The sequence below is a fragment of the Crinia signifera genome, chromosome 9, assembly GCF_055691185.1.
Source record: "Crinia signifera chromosome 9, ASM5569118v1, whole genome shotgun sequence".
NCBI classification, from domain to species: Eukaryota; Metazoa; Chordata; class Amphibia; order Anura; family Myobatrachidae; genus Crinia; species Crinia signifera.
In genome coordinates, this window is record NC_139225.1 from 71114616 (window position 1) to 71132017 (window position 17402).

At 45.6% G+C, this 17402-nt stretch overlaps 1 protein-coding gene across 1 annotated transcript in view; it reads left to right on the top strand.

Moving 5' to 3' along the window:
• The first annotated feature begins 6559 nt into the window (after nucleotides 1-6559).
• The window catches only part of IL2RG (interleukin 2 receptor subunit gamma), a 57659-nt gene continuing 46816 nt past the window's right edge, over nucleotides 6560-17402 (top strand). Inside the window, exons 1-2 of the mRNA XM_083159192.1 lie at nucleotides 6560-6640; nucleotides 6795-6973. Coding sequence (XP_083015318.1) covers nucleotides 6850-6973 — 124 coding nt within the window. The 5' untranslated portion in view covers nucleotides 6560-6640; nucleotides 6795-6849. The remainder of the gene's footprint in view (nucleotides 6641-6794; nucleotides 6974-17402) is intronic.

The window sequence follows — 17402 nt, forward strand, 5'->3', positions numbered from 1 at the left end:
GTTCATATATGTCAGGAAATGCGTTAGTGAATCCTCATCCCCCTTCCAAATAAACAGAATATCATCAATAAATCTATTCCAGAGCACGAGATTCGCCCCGGGCCCGCCACCTCCCCATATGTGGTGATCTTCCCACCAACTCATGAAGAGGTTTGCGTACCCCGGTGCGAATCTCGTGCCCATCGCGGTCCCGGTGGTCAAACCCACCCGGCAGACCAATCATCTCTGGAATTAACTCACTAACCACTAATCTCTCAAAATACCTTGACACTTTTCTCCAACTATACGTTCAAAAACAGAAATCATACATCAGGGACACTACACATATTCTTCAACTATTACAAAACATAGAATGGGAAGATGACATGTGGCTGGTTACATCTGATGTCACTTCCCTGTACAGCATCATTGATCACGACCAGGGACTCAACAGCATACACTACCATTTATCCAAAGACGAATCCATAGAGCAAGACCAACTCACATTCATTCTGGACAGTATTAATTTCATATTAAAGCACAACTATGTGTGGTTCGAGAACGACTTTTACCTGCAGACCACCGGGACCGCGATGGGCACGAGATTCGCACCGGGGTACGCAAACCTCTTCATGAGTTGGTGGGAAGATCACCACATATGGGGAGGTGGCGGGCCCGGGGCGAATCTCGTGCTCTGGAATAGGTTTATTGATGATATTCTGTTTATTTGGAAGGGTGATGAGGATTCACTAACGCATTTCCTGACATATATGAACCAAAACAACAATAACCTGGTATTCACCACAAATTACAGCAAACTCACTGTAGAATTCCTGGACCTCAATATTTTCATAGAGGACTCCACAATACATACAAAAACTTTCAAAAAAACTGTTGACGTAAACAGCTTTATACTTTCGAGCAGTTGGCATCACCCCAAATGGCTGCAGGGAATACCCAAGAGCCAATATATTAGACTCAAGAGAAACTGTTCAATGCAGAAAGACTTCATAGAACAGAGTGCAGAACTGACTGCAAGATTTAGAGAGAAAGACTATGAAAACGACCAATTGGAACTAGCACTGGAAACAGTGCACAAGATTGACAGGACTGACCTCCTAAAGTATAAAAACAAAACAGACACCCCTTACCAAGAAACCCCGTTCATCACCCAATTTTCACAACAATCAAGCACACTGCATGGGATCCTTAAAAAACACTGGCCACTGCTATTAGAGGACGAGACTTATGCAGACATTTTACCAGATCAACCTAAAATTGTGTACAAAAAAGCCCCTGACATTAGGCAAAAGCTAGTGAATAACCATATCCCACCCAAAAGACAAATCCAGACCACACTTACAATACAACCAAGTAACGGATTTTACTATTGCGGGACATGTTCAGGCTGTAAAAATCAGAACATGAAATCCACTAAACCAATCGAAACCTTTATGTCCAATCAGACCAAAGAAACATATAACATAAAAAACAGGATAACATGCAATAGTAAGGGGGTCATCTATTTATTAGAGTGCAGCTGCAAAAAACAATATGTGGGGAGGACAACCAGACCACTAAAAACAAGGATTAGCGAACACATACGTAATATTAAAAAGAAAAATGACGAGCACAATTTATCCAAACATTTCAATGACTTCCATGACGGGGACCCCAGTTCACTAAAGTTCACGGGCATCCAGACAGTAGAACAGAACTGGCGAGGGGGTGACTACCAAATGAAAATGAATAGACTTGAACTTAAATGGACGTACACCTTGAAAACACTGAAACCTAGAGGTCTTAATTTAGACAATGAGGTAAAAGCCATAGTAGGAAAGAAATAAATCTTTTAGAATAAAATCTCTTTAAAATAAATGAGACCCGTACCATTTATCACCTCTAAACCCATTGCTCAATATACCTTTAAAATAACTCCTAATGGTTAGAAGTAAACCCATTGTTTACCATAACATTGTTGTCTCTTAATCACTTCTTAATAAATGTAATAAAGTAACCACTGTAGCAATTGTGCTACAGCAAACTGACACATGTTGCATAGAAACGTTTAAGAAGGAGGGAGGGTGTTTTGAAGCGTGACAAACAGAAACCCAATCACCAACCAATGACACTAACCAATGAGAAAACAGCAAAGGGAATGAGAGGGTTATTTAAAAAACCTCAATGGACATACGTATACTACAAATCTTCCTAGAAGAAGGCTACAAGGTAGCTGAAACGCGTTGGAGGAACCACTGACCGAATACATGTAAGCAGATTCCGTTAACAGGCTGAGACGCCAGGACATTTGAAGCAGAGACGCTGACAGCCGGCGTGTGCACGCGCCAGACTGTACACGTCAACTACATCGTGGGACCGAGGCCGCCGAGAAGCAGAGGTGAGTACGGGGAGAGAAAAGCTCACCGGTGCAGGAAACCCGTAGAGAGGTGAAGCAGGCACAGCTGCGGACCACATCGGTATCCGTGGCGGTGTCCTGTAAACCTCCGAGACAGGGAGACTTCACAGTGAGTGTACCGCAGCACAGGGAGCAGTGTTAACGCGCAGCCCCGAGTGCAAGTGGTCCCGCTGTAAGAGTCTCCAGAAGTCCGGGCAACCTGCGGCGTCAGGCAACTACTTTCCCCCGAAAACCGGGCGCCACTGACCACCAATGCTAAAGAGGTACCTGAAGATTCACCGTTAAGAACTGTGCGCACACCCCCAGATATTGTCATCTAACGGGACGCCGTTTTTTGACATATTGAGACTTGTGAGACATTATTAACACCAGCAGAGTTGAACCAGGAACAACCCGGCTCACTTTAGCCACTGGTATCGTACATGCACCTCATTATTTACTACTTTGGTTTTGTTTTTTGTTTTGGTTTATTTTTATTCAGCCTTTCTTGTTCTGTGTTGTGCGGAGAACACACAGAATTGACAAACAGGACACTACAGAAAGTGAACTCCGTATAAATACCGAGTTCTTGACCCATATTGATCTACTTATCCATTGTATTTTTGTTCTTTTGTTTTTTGTTTTGGTTTATTTGTTTTTCCAATCCCTGATTAATTGATTAATTGATTCATTGTATTAATCATTAGCGGTGTTCACAAACACTGGTCATTTATCTTTATTACTATCAGTAAAGCTTATTTTTTATTCAAATAACACCCACGATTTATTCTTCATTTATTCCTACATTTCAACCATAAAAAAGGGCAGAGCGCAGCACTGAACCAAAACATATTCTACAGGACTTATTAGTTTGCACTTTGTAACCGGATTGCACGTTGCACTTTAAAATGTTCATAAGGGTGTACGTAACACTCTGCATCACCTTAAATAGTCCACACATTGCACTTTAAATGAACACTAAGGGTGTACGGGACACTGTTGATTGAATAAGGATAACAATTCACAGATTAGATAGGATAAAACTATACAAGCCAAAGCACTAAAGCAGTTATAGATGTCTCGGCATCTAGTAGTAAAGTAAGAGGAAAGAAAGGAGGCAACCGGAAGGCAGGGTAGAATTTTAATTAGTAGTCAAGCATTGTACAACAGGCTGACAGGGTAAGCAGGCAGGGGGTGGGAGGGAGGAGAGGGGGGGGGATCTGGGATATGCATATTATGTTGTGTTGTATAAATGCACTTTGTATTAACATGGGGGTATGTATTGTAATTGGAATTTGTAAATTTTTATGTAGATGTGGCCTGCCCGCATTGTGTCTGTATGTTAAATGTGCATAAGCAAAATAAAGAAGTTATTTAAAGAAAAGTCAGTTGTCACAGAGTAGCCCAAATATATAGGTATTGTATATTACCAATTGGGAAATCCTTCCACTGATGTCCGCTGTATGAATGGATGTAATGTCCTTTCCAGAATTGGATGAAAGGTGAAGCTGGAGATATTGTGCTCAATGTAATGAGAGCAATTTGATCCTGATGGCGACCACTGGTTCTCTGGTATGTCTCTTTAGGAAACTGGCGTAGTATCCCAATGATGTTAGAAACTTGATCCAGCCTCAGGTGGTGCTCTATGATTCTCAGGAGTGGAGGCGGACTATCAGTCGGTATAGGGGTCTCAATTTGATTTACTCAACACGTTTTCCCGGATCAGTAACTTCCGGCTTTCTCAGGCCATTTCATGGCATCGCACATCCTATTAAATCGCATGCGATCACATGCGATTTTGCGGGACATGCAATGCAATGCGATGTGATATAGTGGGGATATAAGCATAGAAAAAATTACATTACAAAATCGCATTGCATCGCATTGCATCGCATTGCATAGCATGCCGCTATAATGGCCCATGTGATGCGATGTGATTTTCCTACGGTGCCATACATAGGAAATCTGGGCGCCATGCTAGGAAACAAGTACCATGAATTTGATAAATTTGACTGATTATTTAAGACAGTTCATAGTAATATTGGCCAATATATAGCACAATTAAAACATAAACACGATAATAAAAATGTTTACACATGCATTAAACCAGTAAGCTTTCTATATGGTATGAAACCATGTAGCTGGTGTTCAGAGTTAATGCTGCATTAAATGTCCTGCTTTCATTTTGCAATTGTGTTTCAAACGTTGTTATGCTGCTTTCAGACCGCATAACTGGCTTTGACCCTGTATTTGGAAACGTTTCCAAAAACGGGTCTGCCAGATAAAACCCCTTTCAGACCGCAGCACTTAAACGGTATATTACCGTTTAAGTGCCGATTTTTTGACACTGGCAGACCCGTTTTTGGAAACTTTCCAAATACAGGGTTAAAGCCAGTGCAGCCTTCAGCACTCCCCTCCGTGCAGCTCCCCCCCCCCCCCTCGCGTGTCGACCGAGCGCATGTCGACGCCCCCCGTGCATGTCGACGCCCCCCGCGCATGTCGACGCCCCCCGCGCGTGTCGACGCCCCCCCCACCCCCCCCCCCGCATGTCGGCGCCCCCCCCCCGTGTCGACTTACCCCGTGCCGGTACCTCCGTTGTGGACTGCAGCTCAGTATGCTCGGAAAGCACTTATGAAAAAAGTGTCTTCCAGAAAATGGCTGCCCCATAGGAAACCCAGTTTAAAAAAACTGTCTTCCGTATGGGGGCAGCCATTTTCTGAAAGACACTTTTTTCATAAGTGCTTTCCGAGCATACTGAGCTGCAGTGCCGGGAACCACAACGGAGATACCGGCACGGGGTAAGTCGACACGGGGGTCCGTCGACACGCGCGGGGGGGGGTCGACACGCGGGGGGCGTCGACACGCGCGGGGGGGCGTCGACACGCGCGCAGGGGGTGTCGACACGCGCGCGGGGGGCTCCAGTGCTGTGAATACTTAATGAGCGCTCATTAAGTATTCACTGTGCTGAATTTAGGACCCAGCTCATTGGCTGGGTCCTAAATACCGTTTCTGAGACGATTTTTTGGCTAAAATACCGGTTCAGAAACGGGTAGGACCCTGCATTTTAACCGGTTAGAAAAAACTGCATTTTCTAACCGGTTAAGTGGGACTGGACCTTTCAGACCGCACACATTACCGTTTTAAAACGGTAAAAAAACGGCAATTTACCGTTTTAAAAGTGCGGTCTGAAAGGGGCATTAGGGTATTATAGCAATTTGTTACTGTTATCGTTAGATGGATAAACACTTATTAGAATGTTAGTCCTTCAATTTAGAAACAGTTGAAGCAAAGCTTTAAAATATGTTAGTATTTCAATAGCAGTCTGTAGTTAGCAAGGTTTATAGTTAGGGGATTAAGGATCTAATGGGCCTGGAGCTGAAAATGTTCAAGGGCCTATTATGGGAGGAGGTGATGCCCAAACTATGTAGTATGTAGAACCCATACACTATAAGACCCAATATCTATATGTGCAAAAATTGCATAAATGTGTAACATAAGAATGCAAGTTGAATACTTATGATTCATACACAACCATGAGGCCATGTGGTGTCTGCCTGGTGATCATCATGCTGTCATGATGGTAGGCCTATTAAATTATGGAGACCTGGAGCTACAGCTCTATCTGCCCTATTGTTAATCGGGCGTCTGGCGTGTATACACAATATCATTTGTGCATAGTGTTTACCAAATTGTTGGATCGGATGAGTAGGTGGTCCATTACTTGTGTGTAAACAGCATAACTGCCCTTTATCTAGCACAGCCTGTAATAATGGCAGAAGCTGATTGGTTGGTTTGGTAACAACTCTTGAGGGATAATGTACCAGCCAATCAGCTCCAAACTGCTGTGTTAAAGACTACATTAAAATAAAAGAGTTAGTAGCTGATTGGTTGATGGTTTATCTATCTCCACTTTATCACTTTTCAAGGCTTAGTACATCTGGCCCCTGTGTGTTTTTTTTTTTATGTACCTAATATTTTTTAATACATTGAGCGGACATTGGTTACTTAAATAGTAAATTTGAAGTGGTGTACACATAAACCAGGGCACTGGAACCAATATGCACGCATAACACAAAAACACTCTGCAGAATGAAAAAGATGAAGGGCGGCATTTCCACTTTAGTATACGAAGTGTAGAATCATAGAGGAACGGAAACATTGACAGGAAATTTGTCACAGAGATGTTTTTGTGGCAGGAAGACAGATAGCAAGGACACTGAGAGAATCAGTAAGAGAACGGCATGGAGATGGGAAGATAAAATTAAGGTGATAGTTCCAGTTTAATCTAAAGTTCCTAGTACCAGATATAAATAGGTCTACTATAGCCTGACATGATGATGCTACAGGCTCAGAGGTAATGGTCTATAACAAACCTTTTACATGACCTATTTAATTAACAGACTTTTATTATTACACACAGTACAAGGACCGCTCTAGGAAAGAAGTTGTAGACAAGACAACGTCAGGGGACAAGAATGATGCTGAAGATGTTATGTCCTGTATTTGTCAGGAGAACCTCACTGGCAGCAGAACCTTCCTTCTGTCTTATCGTCATGCTGTCAGCCCTGATACATCATGTTCAGTGCAGCAAGGATCTAGGTAAGTGTGTCTTAAATACTTCTGCGTGTACTGAATGGTTTAATATCTTCATTTCTTATAGTCGGTGGTGCCAATTAAGTCCACATATTGTTCATGGAGATGGGTATAGACGGTTTCAATCCATCCAGGACTTATCGGTGCCAAAATATTAGTCATCTTGATATTTACTCATTTCTGGAGTTGATTTACTAAGATGGGAGATCTATTGAAGATGGGATGTTGCTATGGGCAACCAAACAGATTTTATCTATTGTCTTCCAGAAGGTGCCAAATAAATAAGAAGTAGATTCTGATTGGTTGCCCATAGCAACATCCTATCTTCAATAGAACTCCCATCTTAGTAAATAAACCCCTCTGCGCTTCAAGGGAAAGACAGAAGAATTTAAATACATTCTTATACACCATTATTTTCTGCTCCTTCCACTTGTTGTCATGTGCTTGTAAAGGACAGGGGGACAGATGTACTCAGCTTGAAAAAGTGCTAAAACAGAGACTGATAAACCAACAGTCAATCATCTCCTAACTGTTCTCCATTTTACAGGCTGTTTTAAAAATGACAGTTGGGAGCTGATTGATTGTGGTTTATCAATCTCCATTTTATCACCTTTTCAAGCTCAGTACATCTCACACAGTGCGGTACGAGCCGTCCTTAGTGATTATAGGAATTCTGGGCTTTGGGTCCAGAGTCCTATCTGTGCATGTGACGAGTGACACATGTGTCGCTGTGGATACTGGGAGGGCTCCGGTTGGATCCCTCACAGCAGGAAACTGGGAAAGAAACCCATAGACTTCTATGGACAACGTTGATGTTAAAATCCTGTTGCCCACCACATCCAGGCCCCGGAATGTACCGCATTCAGGCTTGATGCATATGGGGACTTTGGCTAAACCTCATTTTCGGAGGTTTGGCTGCATTTTTCATTTGCTGCATCTCACCCATGTGAGGGAATAATGATGCACTTGACCATGCAGTATGATTGTCTGAGCTCTCCCCCCATCATACTCTCATTTCAGTTCTAATTGTTACTGTATATGACATTTATGTACTACATCGCCAACACAAACCCTCCTTCTGGTAAATCAAAGTGTCTGAGTGCTTTGGAACAATACCAAAGACAGGATGTTAGATATTATTTGATATTTGCTCCTTAAATGTGCATCTCATTTAAATTGGACAATAGAAATATAATAAAACAGTGAAAATAAAATATTAATATAAATAGTCATATGGAGTCCAGAGAAGGCACATATGCTCTGCAAGCCAATGTTCAGCCCGAGCAATCCCTTACATAGACTCAGCCTCTGAAGTTATTAGTAGCAGGGCCGGATTAACAATGGGCCTAATGGAGCTCCAGCTCCAGGCCCACTATCCAAATAGGCATATTTTGTAGCTGAGGGCCAGGTCTTTCCAACGAGCCCAGACCCGTGTCACTAGACCCTCGGGAACCAGAGATACAGCCAGGCAAAGCATTTTCCACATAGGATAACATGGGACCCGCTAATTCCGACCCCCACCCGGTTCCAAAGACGACCAGTTCCCCCTCCAGCATCACAGAAGCTCGAGGTTGATCTCAGTCGAACCAAAATCGCTGGGCCTTTAATCTGATACCAGGCTGTTCCATATGGGTTCATTGGTTCTAGTGATATTGCGGGTAAACCAATTTTTTCATTTCTGAAATGTAATGTCATGGCTGTTCATGTTTTTTGAGGACAGATTTCTCTGGAACCAAATGTCCCAGTTTCCCGGGACCAAAATCAATCGAAGCCCACATGTAAATGGGTCAGTTGGTTCAGAAGATATAACTGGTTGTTTAAAGGGGGGGGGGGGGGGTTCTCTCCGTCTCACACCAGAAAATGCAGGGACTAGGCTGGTGTGAAAGGGGTATTCCTGCATTTTCTGGTGTGAAAGGGGTATTATTTCAAATAACCGGGACCTGCAGTGCTCTGAATACAGCCAGGTAGCCCCCTGCTCTCTGCCCGGCTGTCAATGGCTGTCATTTCTGTCTGGCGGCGGCTGTCCCCCAGTTACCATGAGCATGTATTCCACCTTGGCAATAAGCATGCAATCTCACATGGCAACGAGCATGGAACCTCTGGCAATGAGCATGGAACATTATGGTGTTGGGCATATTACGTAATGGACATTATGGTGTGTGGCTTAACATGTAATGGACATTATGGTGTGTGTTAACATGTAATGGACATTATGGTGTGTGGCGTAACATGTAATGGGCATTATGGTGTAAATATTGGCACGCTATGCCCCTGTTTATGAAGCATAATGTGCATTATTGCTCACTCTGTTTGGTATAGTGTGTATTTTGGCTCAATACGTGTGGCAAAATGTGAATTTTGCCTTAATCTGTGTGGCATAACGTGAATTTTGACTCAATCCGTGTGCCATAGTGTGAATTTTAGCTCAGTCGGTGTGAATTTTGGCTCATTATGGGCGGAATGTACTATTGATGAAAATGTGGTAAAACCCCCGTTTTATCGCATTTTTAAATTTACTAAAACCCGACCGTCTTCGGCTTCCTTTGGGTGGCGATACCCTATAGAAGCCTATGGGCTTCTATCACTGCCCGCCGTCCGCACACCCCTCCCCTGTCCTCCATGCTGCTCCTCCTCCTCCAGCAGCATGTCACAGCCGGGGATGTCCTTCCGGCTGCAGGGGGAAGAGGAGATGCCGGGGACGCCACAGATGCGTGCTGGCATCGCGCCGGAGGCAAGTACAGTATAAGGGGGTTACTATTGTGTTGCATGATTTGTATAAGGGATATTTGGTGTGGTAAACTTAGGTGACCACATAAAAGGTGCTGAAATGTTGTCTACCAAGTTGCGGCTTCCGTATTTTTTTTATGACTGGAGTGCCGCCTCACCCCGCAAGTATTTTAGGACATCGGCATCCTGCAGGTGCACCGGCCAATATGTCTCCCTGCATTTTTCCTATGCCAGCCCCTGCCTTTTCTAGGCATATATAATTAGTTGAAAATAGGTACATGAATAGAGACACACCCATGAACAGACCACCCAAACAGAGCACTGGTCATGGCTCCCACATTATTAGGTGCTGGCCACAACCCCTATTATTGCACATAATAGGCCCTTGATAATTTTCAGCTCCAGGCCCATTTAGACCTTAATCCGGCACTGATTAGTAGATGCTGTTTTATTTGCTATACGCTTACAATCATATATAGCAGTGAATGGATTCTGAGATGTTTGTGTGTGTTGCCTTGCATGCTGCATAGACGGAGTGCATGCTGTGGTCTATAGATAAAATATCAGAGCGGCCCACAAGCACTGTTAGGAACACAAGAAGATGATCTTTCTACCCCCCTGGGAATCTCCATAGATGCATCCTATATTCTTTAGAAAATCTAAAAAATAACAAGAAGCATCCATCAATCAGGTGGTGGTTTATCATTTGAATTTATGGAGCCTTCATCAAATGATTTCCTTTGTAATCTACCAAACACTTGCATACCTGCACCCTAAATAGTCTTAGATTAGACAAGACCGGAAAACCCCCAAATTACTAAAATAAACACACAAACAGTCCCTAGAAGTATATTTATCCCCAAATACGTATATTTATATACATATAATCATTGTAGGCTTGAGGAGCCTGCACACGGCATGCGTTGAGTGCAAAGCGTCCTTTATTACTTCTCTGCCTGATGTCAAATCAACATCATACATACTTCAGGTACTTTCTGTCAGTACCTGGGAATTCTGTGGACCCGGGAGTTGACCAGGAACCGGTGTAGCTTGCAGGGTAGCAGGGCGCCGAATATAAGTCCTTCTCATACGGGACCTGGGAGGACCCTGGAGTTGGAGGACACTGACGTGTAGGATGGATCTTAGAAGTTAGCCACGGGGTAGGTAATGAAGGAACAGATGACAGACGCAGTAGCGCACGCAGGGGGGGTTTCTGAGTACCCAGAAACCCCCCCATGAGTCTAAGGCTGAAAGCTGAGGGTCCCCTCTTTCCAAGGGTATAAGAATTTTAAAAATCGGCCCTTGGGAACCGGAGATATCTGACTTCAAAGCAGTGGTCCCCATCCAAGCCTATTAATTGCTCTTCCCAGTCAGATATTTCAGGTTTGTCTGACTTAGAGTTTTTCTGAGGGTATATTCCAAAAGCTGGGACTCTCCCCCTTTGATGGACACTAGCAGCTTGTCTCTACTTTTCCCAAAACCAGAGATATCAGCCTTCCAGCAGCTGGTTACTGCTCCAGCTCCACACACCTGTTATGTAGTTTTATATACTCGTTGGCAGATTGCTCTGCCTCCTGAACTCTGATCCCCTAGTCCCCAGTACCATTTGGTAGGTGGGATTCTCTAGTTTTTAATTCCATTAAAATCTAAGAAATCTATTTCTGGAAACTGGAGATATCTGCAGTCAAGCAAGCTGTCCTCCCACCAGAAAATTATGAATAACAAGCCCACTCCACTATACACCTCTCCTCTGCATATTGAACATCCTCTACCCCCCTGGAAGTTATGTATCAGGGCCCCTTCATTCAGCCCAATGACCCCTTCTCCCTCCCCATCTCCCACCATCTGTGCAATAAAGGGGTAATTAGTGGAAATTACTGATCCAGGCCCTACATGCTGAGCGGTTGATATAATACCCCCTACCACCTGGCTTCCCCCACCCCTACCGCTGGAGGATCGGTAGGTGCCCCAATACATTGCTATGCCCAGGGGTCTACACTGCTGTTGACGCCCCTGTATGTATATTTATATATATTATTATTATTATTTATATACATTTGGTCTATCTATAATACTTTAACTGACCCGGCATATACTGGGTCCATCTCTGTGCTTTGCTCCGCCCCTCTGGAAACCCCCTTCTGAAAATCCTGCGTTTGCCACTGAGACGGGAATCGGGAACCAGTTATAGCCAGACCGGAGTACACAGGTGACTGCAGTGGGTAGCACCCAGGCAGGGGGTGCGCAGGAGACTTTGACAGGCTGCAGCCAAACAGAAGGTACACTGGAGACTGGTGAAGGTTGTACCCAAACGGAAGGTGCACAGGAGGTTGCTTGCAGATTGCAACCAGGCAGGAGGTACACAGGTGATAGCAGGGGTTGTACCTGAACGGAAGGTGCACAGGAGGTTGCTTGCAGATTGCACCCAGGCAGGAGGTACACAGGTGATAGCAGGAGTTGTACCAAAACGGAAGGTGCACAGGAGGTGGCTTGCAGACTGCACCCAGGCAGAAGGTACACAGGTGATAGCAGGAGTTGTACCAAAATGGAAGGTGCACAGGAGGTGGCTTGCAGACTGCACCCAGGCAGAAGGTACACAGGTAAGCAGGCTTGATTGCACCTTGAAGCAGAATGCTGGAGGTGCACAGATGATTAGAGGCTGATTGCACTTAGAGCCAGACGCTGAAAGTGCACAGGTGATCCGGACTGATTGCACTTGGAGCAAGATGCTGGAAATGCACAGATGACCCAGACTGATTGCACTTGGAGCAAGACGCTGAAAGTGCACAGGTAGTCAGGAGAGCTCAGGACGCTGGTGTTCCCTAAGGATTGACAAGCGAAGAACTGGCACCAGCTTGGTTTAAAGATGAGTCCTTTATCCCCCTTGGGATTCGCTGATAGGCTGCTGACTTCAGCCTGGATTGCATTGGCTGGCTTCACCAAGATGGCGCCTGCTGTGCAGACGCTGCGGCAGAGGTAGTATGCCTTGCGTCAGTGAAGTCCCCACAGGTGGCCGGAAGTACTGCAGCTGCTGCTCCGCCGGTGCCCGCATCCAGAGTGAGGGGACAGCTTGGGGAACTGGGACAGGGCACTCCGCGCCAGCGCAAGACAACCAGTCAGAGCGGGCAGCGTCACCCACGCATAATGGTGACTGCCCGCGTTCTCCTGGCGTTCTGCTCAGATGCCCGAGACCACGCACCTGGACCAAATCCCGCCGCACCACCCGGACTGGTAAGTGACACACACGGACTGTGACAGTACCCCCCCCCCCCTTGGGAGTGGACTCCGGACACTTACCAGGCTTGCCAGGATTGTTTTGATGGAACTTTTTTATCAAGGCGGGAGCATCAATGTCTGTGGCATCTAACCAAGTTCTCTCTTCAGCAAATACTGAATCCGACCGTATCGTTTTCTGGAGTCTAGAATTCTTTTCACAGCAAAGGATACACCACGGTCGGCTTGAGGCTGCTGTAGTCGAGGGACTTTGTTCTGGAAGCAACGATTGAGAACCAAAGGCCTTAGTAATGATATGTGAAATGAGTTCGGGATTCGTAGAGACTGAGGCAACTGAAGCTTATAAGCCACTGGCGAGATGACAGAGATTACTGGATAAGGACCTATAAACTTGGGAGCAAATTTCATCGATGGTACTCGCAGTCTGATGTTTTTTGTTGAAAGCCAGACACTGTCTCCAACTTGAAGTTTGGGAACTGCCTTTCGGTGACGGTCTGCAAATTTTTTATAGCGCTGAGAGGCCTTGCACAAAGACGCATGAACATTCTTCCAAATATTAGAAAAATATTGAAGAGATGACTTAACTGCAGGAATGTTGCATTCTGGGAGTCTCTGAAATTCAGGAACGCGAAGATGCTTGCCATAAACAACGAGAAATGGAGACTGGTCTGTAGCAGAGTGATATGAATTATTATGTGCGAATTCAGCCCATGGCAGGAGTTCAACCCAGTTATCTTGGGAAGAAGACAGATACAGACGGAGAAAAGTCTCTAGATCCTGGTTCACTCTCTCAGTTTGCCCGTTGGTCTGGGGATGATATGCTGTGGAGAAGCTTAATTCGGAATGCTGAACAGAGAGATCTCCAAAATCTTGCCACGAATTGTACTCCTCTATCAGAGAATATTTCCTCAGGCAGGCCATGAAGACGAAATATCTCTTTGATAAAGAGTTGAGCCAACTTGGGAGCTGAAGGTAACCCCTTGAGGGGAACAAAGTGTGCCATTTTGGAGAAATGGTCTACTATGACCCAGATGGTGTTGAATCCATGTGACACAGGCAAATCAGTAACGAAATCCATTGAGAGATGAGTCCAGGGTTGTTCGGGTATGGACAAGGGCTGAAGGAGGCCGGATGGCTTTTGACGAGAAGTTTTATGGCGAGCACACTCAGGACAGGAAGAAATGAAAGACGTGACATCGGCTTTCATAGAGGGCCACCAGTAGGATCTTTTAATGATCTCGAGAGTTTTCTTGATTCCAGAATGACCTACAAAACGAGAAGCATGGGCCCAAAGTAGTAAGGCAGGAGGCAACTTCGTAGTTACGAATGTTTTCCCTGAAGGGACGGAAACTACTTTGGTCTTGGCAAATCTGGTGGCTGGAAGCACTGGACCGGGAGACTGATCCTCAATTGAAGAAGAAAAAGATTGAGATAAGGCATCAGCCTTGCCATTTTGAGATCCAGGCCGAAAGGTCAAAGATCTGAGAGTAGTAGGACGGGACCAATCAAGGACTTTCACTTTAGACGGATCCATGTGAAGATCAGAACCTGAGATAATGTATCCCAGGAATGCGATGGAGGGTTTTTCGAATTCACATTTGGACAATTTGCAGTACAATTGATTTTTTTCGTAAACGCTGGAGTACCTCCTTGACATGTAGATGGTGTTCTTGAAGATTCTGAGAAAAAATCAAGATGTCATCCAGATAAACTACGACTGAATAATACAGAAGATCATGGAATATCTCATTCATGAATTCTTGAAAAACAGCAGGTGCATTACTTAACCCGAATGGCATCACTAAATATTCGTAATGACCGTCCCTTGTGATGAATGCAGTTTTCCATTCGTCACCAGCACGGATACGGATTAAATTATAGGCTCCTCTGAGGTCAAGCTTGGAAAAGACTGTAGCCCCTTTGATCCGGTCAAATAATTCTGTGACAAGGGGAAGAGGGTACCAATTTTTTACGGTGATGTCATTCAAGGCTCTATAATCAATGCAAGGTCTAAGGCCACCGTCTTTCTTCTGTACAAAGAAAAACCCCACCCCAGCTGGGAGAGGAAGATGGTCGGATGAACCCCTTCTCAAGGTTTTCTTTAATATATGATGCCATGGCTTCAGTCTCTGGAAGAGAAAGAGGGTATGTCCTACCTCTGGGAGGAGTCTTTCCAGGAATCAAGTCGATCGGGCAGTCCCATCGGCGATGAGGAGGTAGTTTATCTGCCGATTTTTCACAGAAGACGTCCGAAAAAGCTTGATAGGCAGAGGGCAAGAGTGAAGCTCCAGCAGTAGCTGTGGTCTGGATTGGCATGATTTTTTGAAGACAGGATTGGTGACAGTCTGGACCCCAGGATAGGATTTGCATAGTTCCCCAATCCAAATGAGGGGAGTGTCTCTGAAGCCAAGGAAATCCTAAAACAATCGGGTGACTGGCTTTCAGGATTACTAAGAACTGAAGAAACTCAAGGTGCAGTAAGCCGACTTGAACTGAGAGCGGGACAGTACGGTGGGTAACTGACCCCTGAGGAAGGAAGCTGCCATCCACAGCAGAAAGACGATAGGCTTGCTCCAACAAAACAGTTCCAAGACGATGCTGCTTGACAAATTGTAAAGACATAAAAATTTTTGCTGCTCCAGAGTCCAGAAGGACTTGTACTTTGGTTAGTCCCTGATGTAACGAAAGTTGCAAAGACAAAAGAGAATCAGACTTGAGTGGAGAAATATCTGCACGTCCTAGCCTGGCTTCTCTAGGACCAGCTAGGACCGATGGTTTAATGGACGGCGTGGACAGGAGACGATAAGATGCCCCGGCTCCCTGCAATAAAGACAAAGATTTTGGCGTTGCCTTCGTTGTCATTCTTCAGGAGACAGGTGGGCCCTATTGACTTGCATGGGCTCTTCAGGAGCGGGGGGTGGAACGGAGGATGCTAACCTGGGAGTGATCACAGATCGAGTCCGTTCTTGCTGGGACCTCTCAACTTGTCTCTCACGAAACCGGAGGTCTAATTTATTAGAGGGAAATGATGGCACTGAGGGTGCTGTGAAGGTCACGTGTTGCCAATTCATCTTTAAGATGATCAGAAAGTCCTGCCAAGAAGGTCGACACCAAGGCTTCCTCATTCCAGGATAATTCGGAGGATAAAGTCTGAAAATGTATAACATACTGAGCAACAGACCTGGTACCCTGGCGTATGCGCAGAATTTCATTGGCGGCTGAGGTCACCCGGCCGGGCTCATCAAAAATTTTCCGAAAGTCAGCAATGAAGTTCGAATAGTTAATGAGCACAGGATCTGAACGTTCCCATAGGGGAGACACCCAATCCAGGGCTGACCCAGACAGTAGCGAGACTATGTAGGCAACACGAGTTAAATCTGTAGGAAAGTTTGTGGGTTGGAGTGAGAAATGTACTTCGCACTGGATGATGAATCCCCTGCAGGCCTGAGGAGTACCGTCAAATTTAGCCGGGGTTGGCAGATGCAGGACAGAGGTACTTGAGGGTCGAGCAGGGTTACTGACTTGAGCCATCACAGGAGGAGTCGGCGGAGCTTGAGGCAATGATGCTTGAAGAGAGTCCTGACGCTGGGAAATTCCCTGCAGGGCCTTAGCCACTAGCCGCTGACCCTCCTCTAAGGCTTGCAAGCAGTTAATTAGTTCCTGACCTGAGGCCGAGTCCATCTGGCCAGTTCTTTCTGTCAGTACCTGGCAATTCTGTGGACCCGGGAGACTACCAGGAACCGGGGTAGCTTGCAGGATAGTGGGACGGATATAAGTCCTTCTCATACGGGACCGGGGAGGAGCCCAGGGCTGGTGGACACTGACGTGTAGAAGTTAGCCACGAGGTAGATGATGAAGGACCAGATGATGAACAGGAACCAGGGCCAGTCGTAGCAAGATCAGGATACACAGGTGACTGCAGTGGGTAGCACCCAGGTAGGGGGTGCGCAGGAGACTGTGACAGGCTGCAGCCAGACGGAAGGTACACTGGAGACTGGTGGTGATTGTATCCAAACGGAAGGTGCACAGGAGGTTGTTTGCAGAATGCAGCCAGGATGAAGATACACAGGTGATAGCAGAGGTTGTACCCAAACGGAAGGTGCACAGGAGGTTGCTTGCAGATTGCACCCAGACAGGAGGTACACAGGTGATAGCAGGGGTTGTACCTGAACGGAAGGTGCACAGGAGGTTGCTTGCAGATTGCACCCAGGCAGGAGGTACACAGGTGATAGCAGGGGTTGTACCAAAATGGAAGGTGCACAGGAGGTGGCTTGCAGACTGCACCCAGGCAGAAGGTACACAGGTAAGCAGGCTTGATTGCACCTTGAAGCAGAATGCTGGAGGTGCACAGATGATCAGAGGCTGATTGCACTTAGAGCCAGACGCTGGAAGTGCACAGGTGATCTGGACTGATTGCACTTGGAGCAAGACGCTGGAAGTGCACAGATGACCCAGACTGATTGCACTTGGAGCA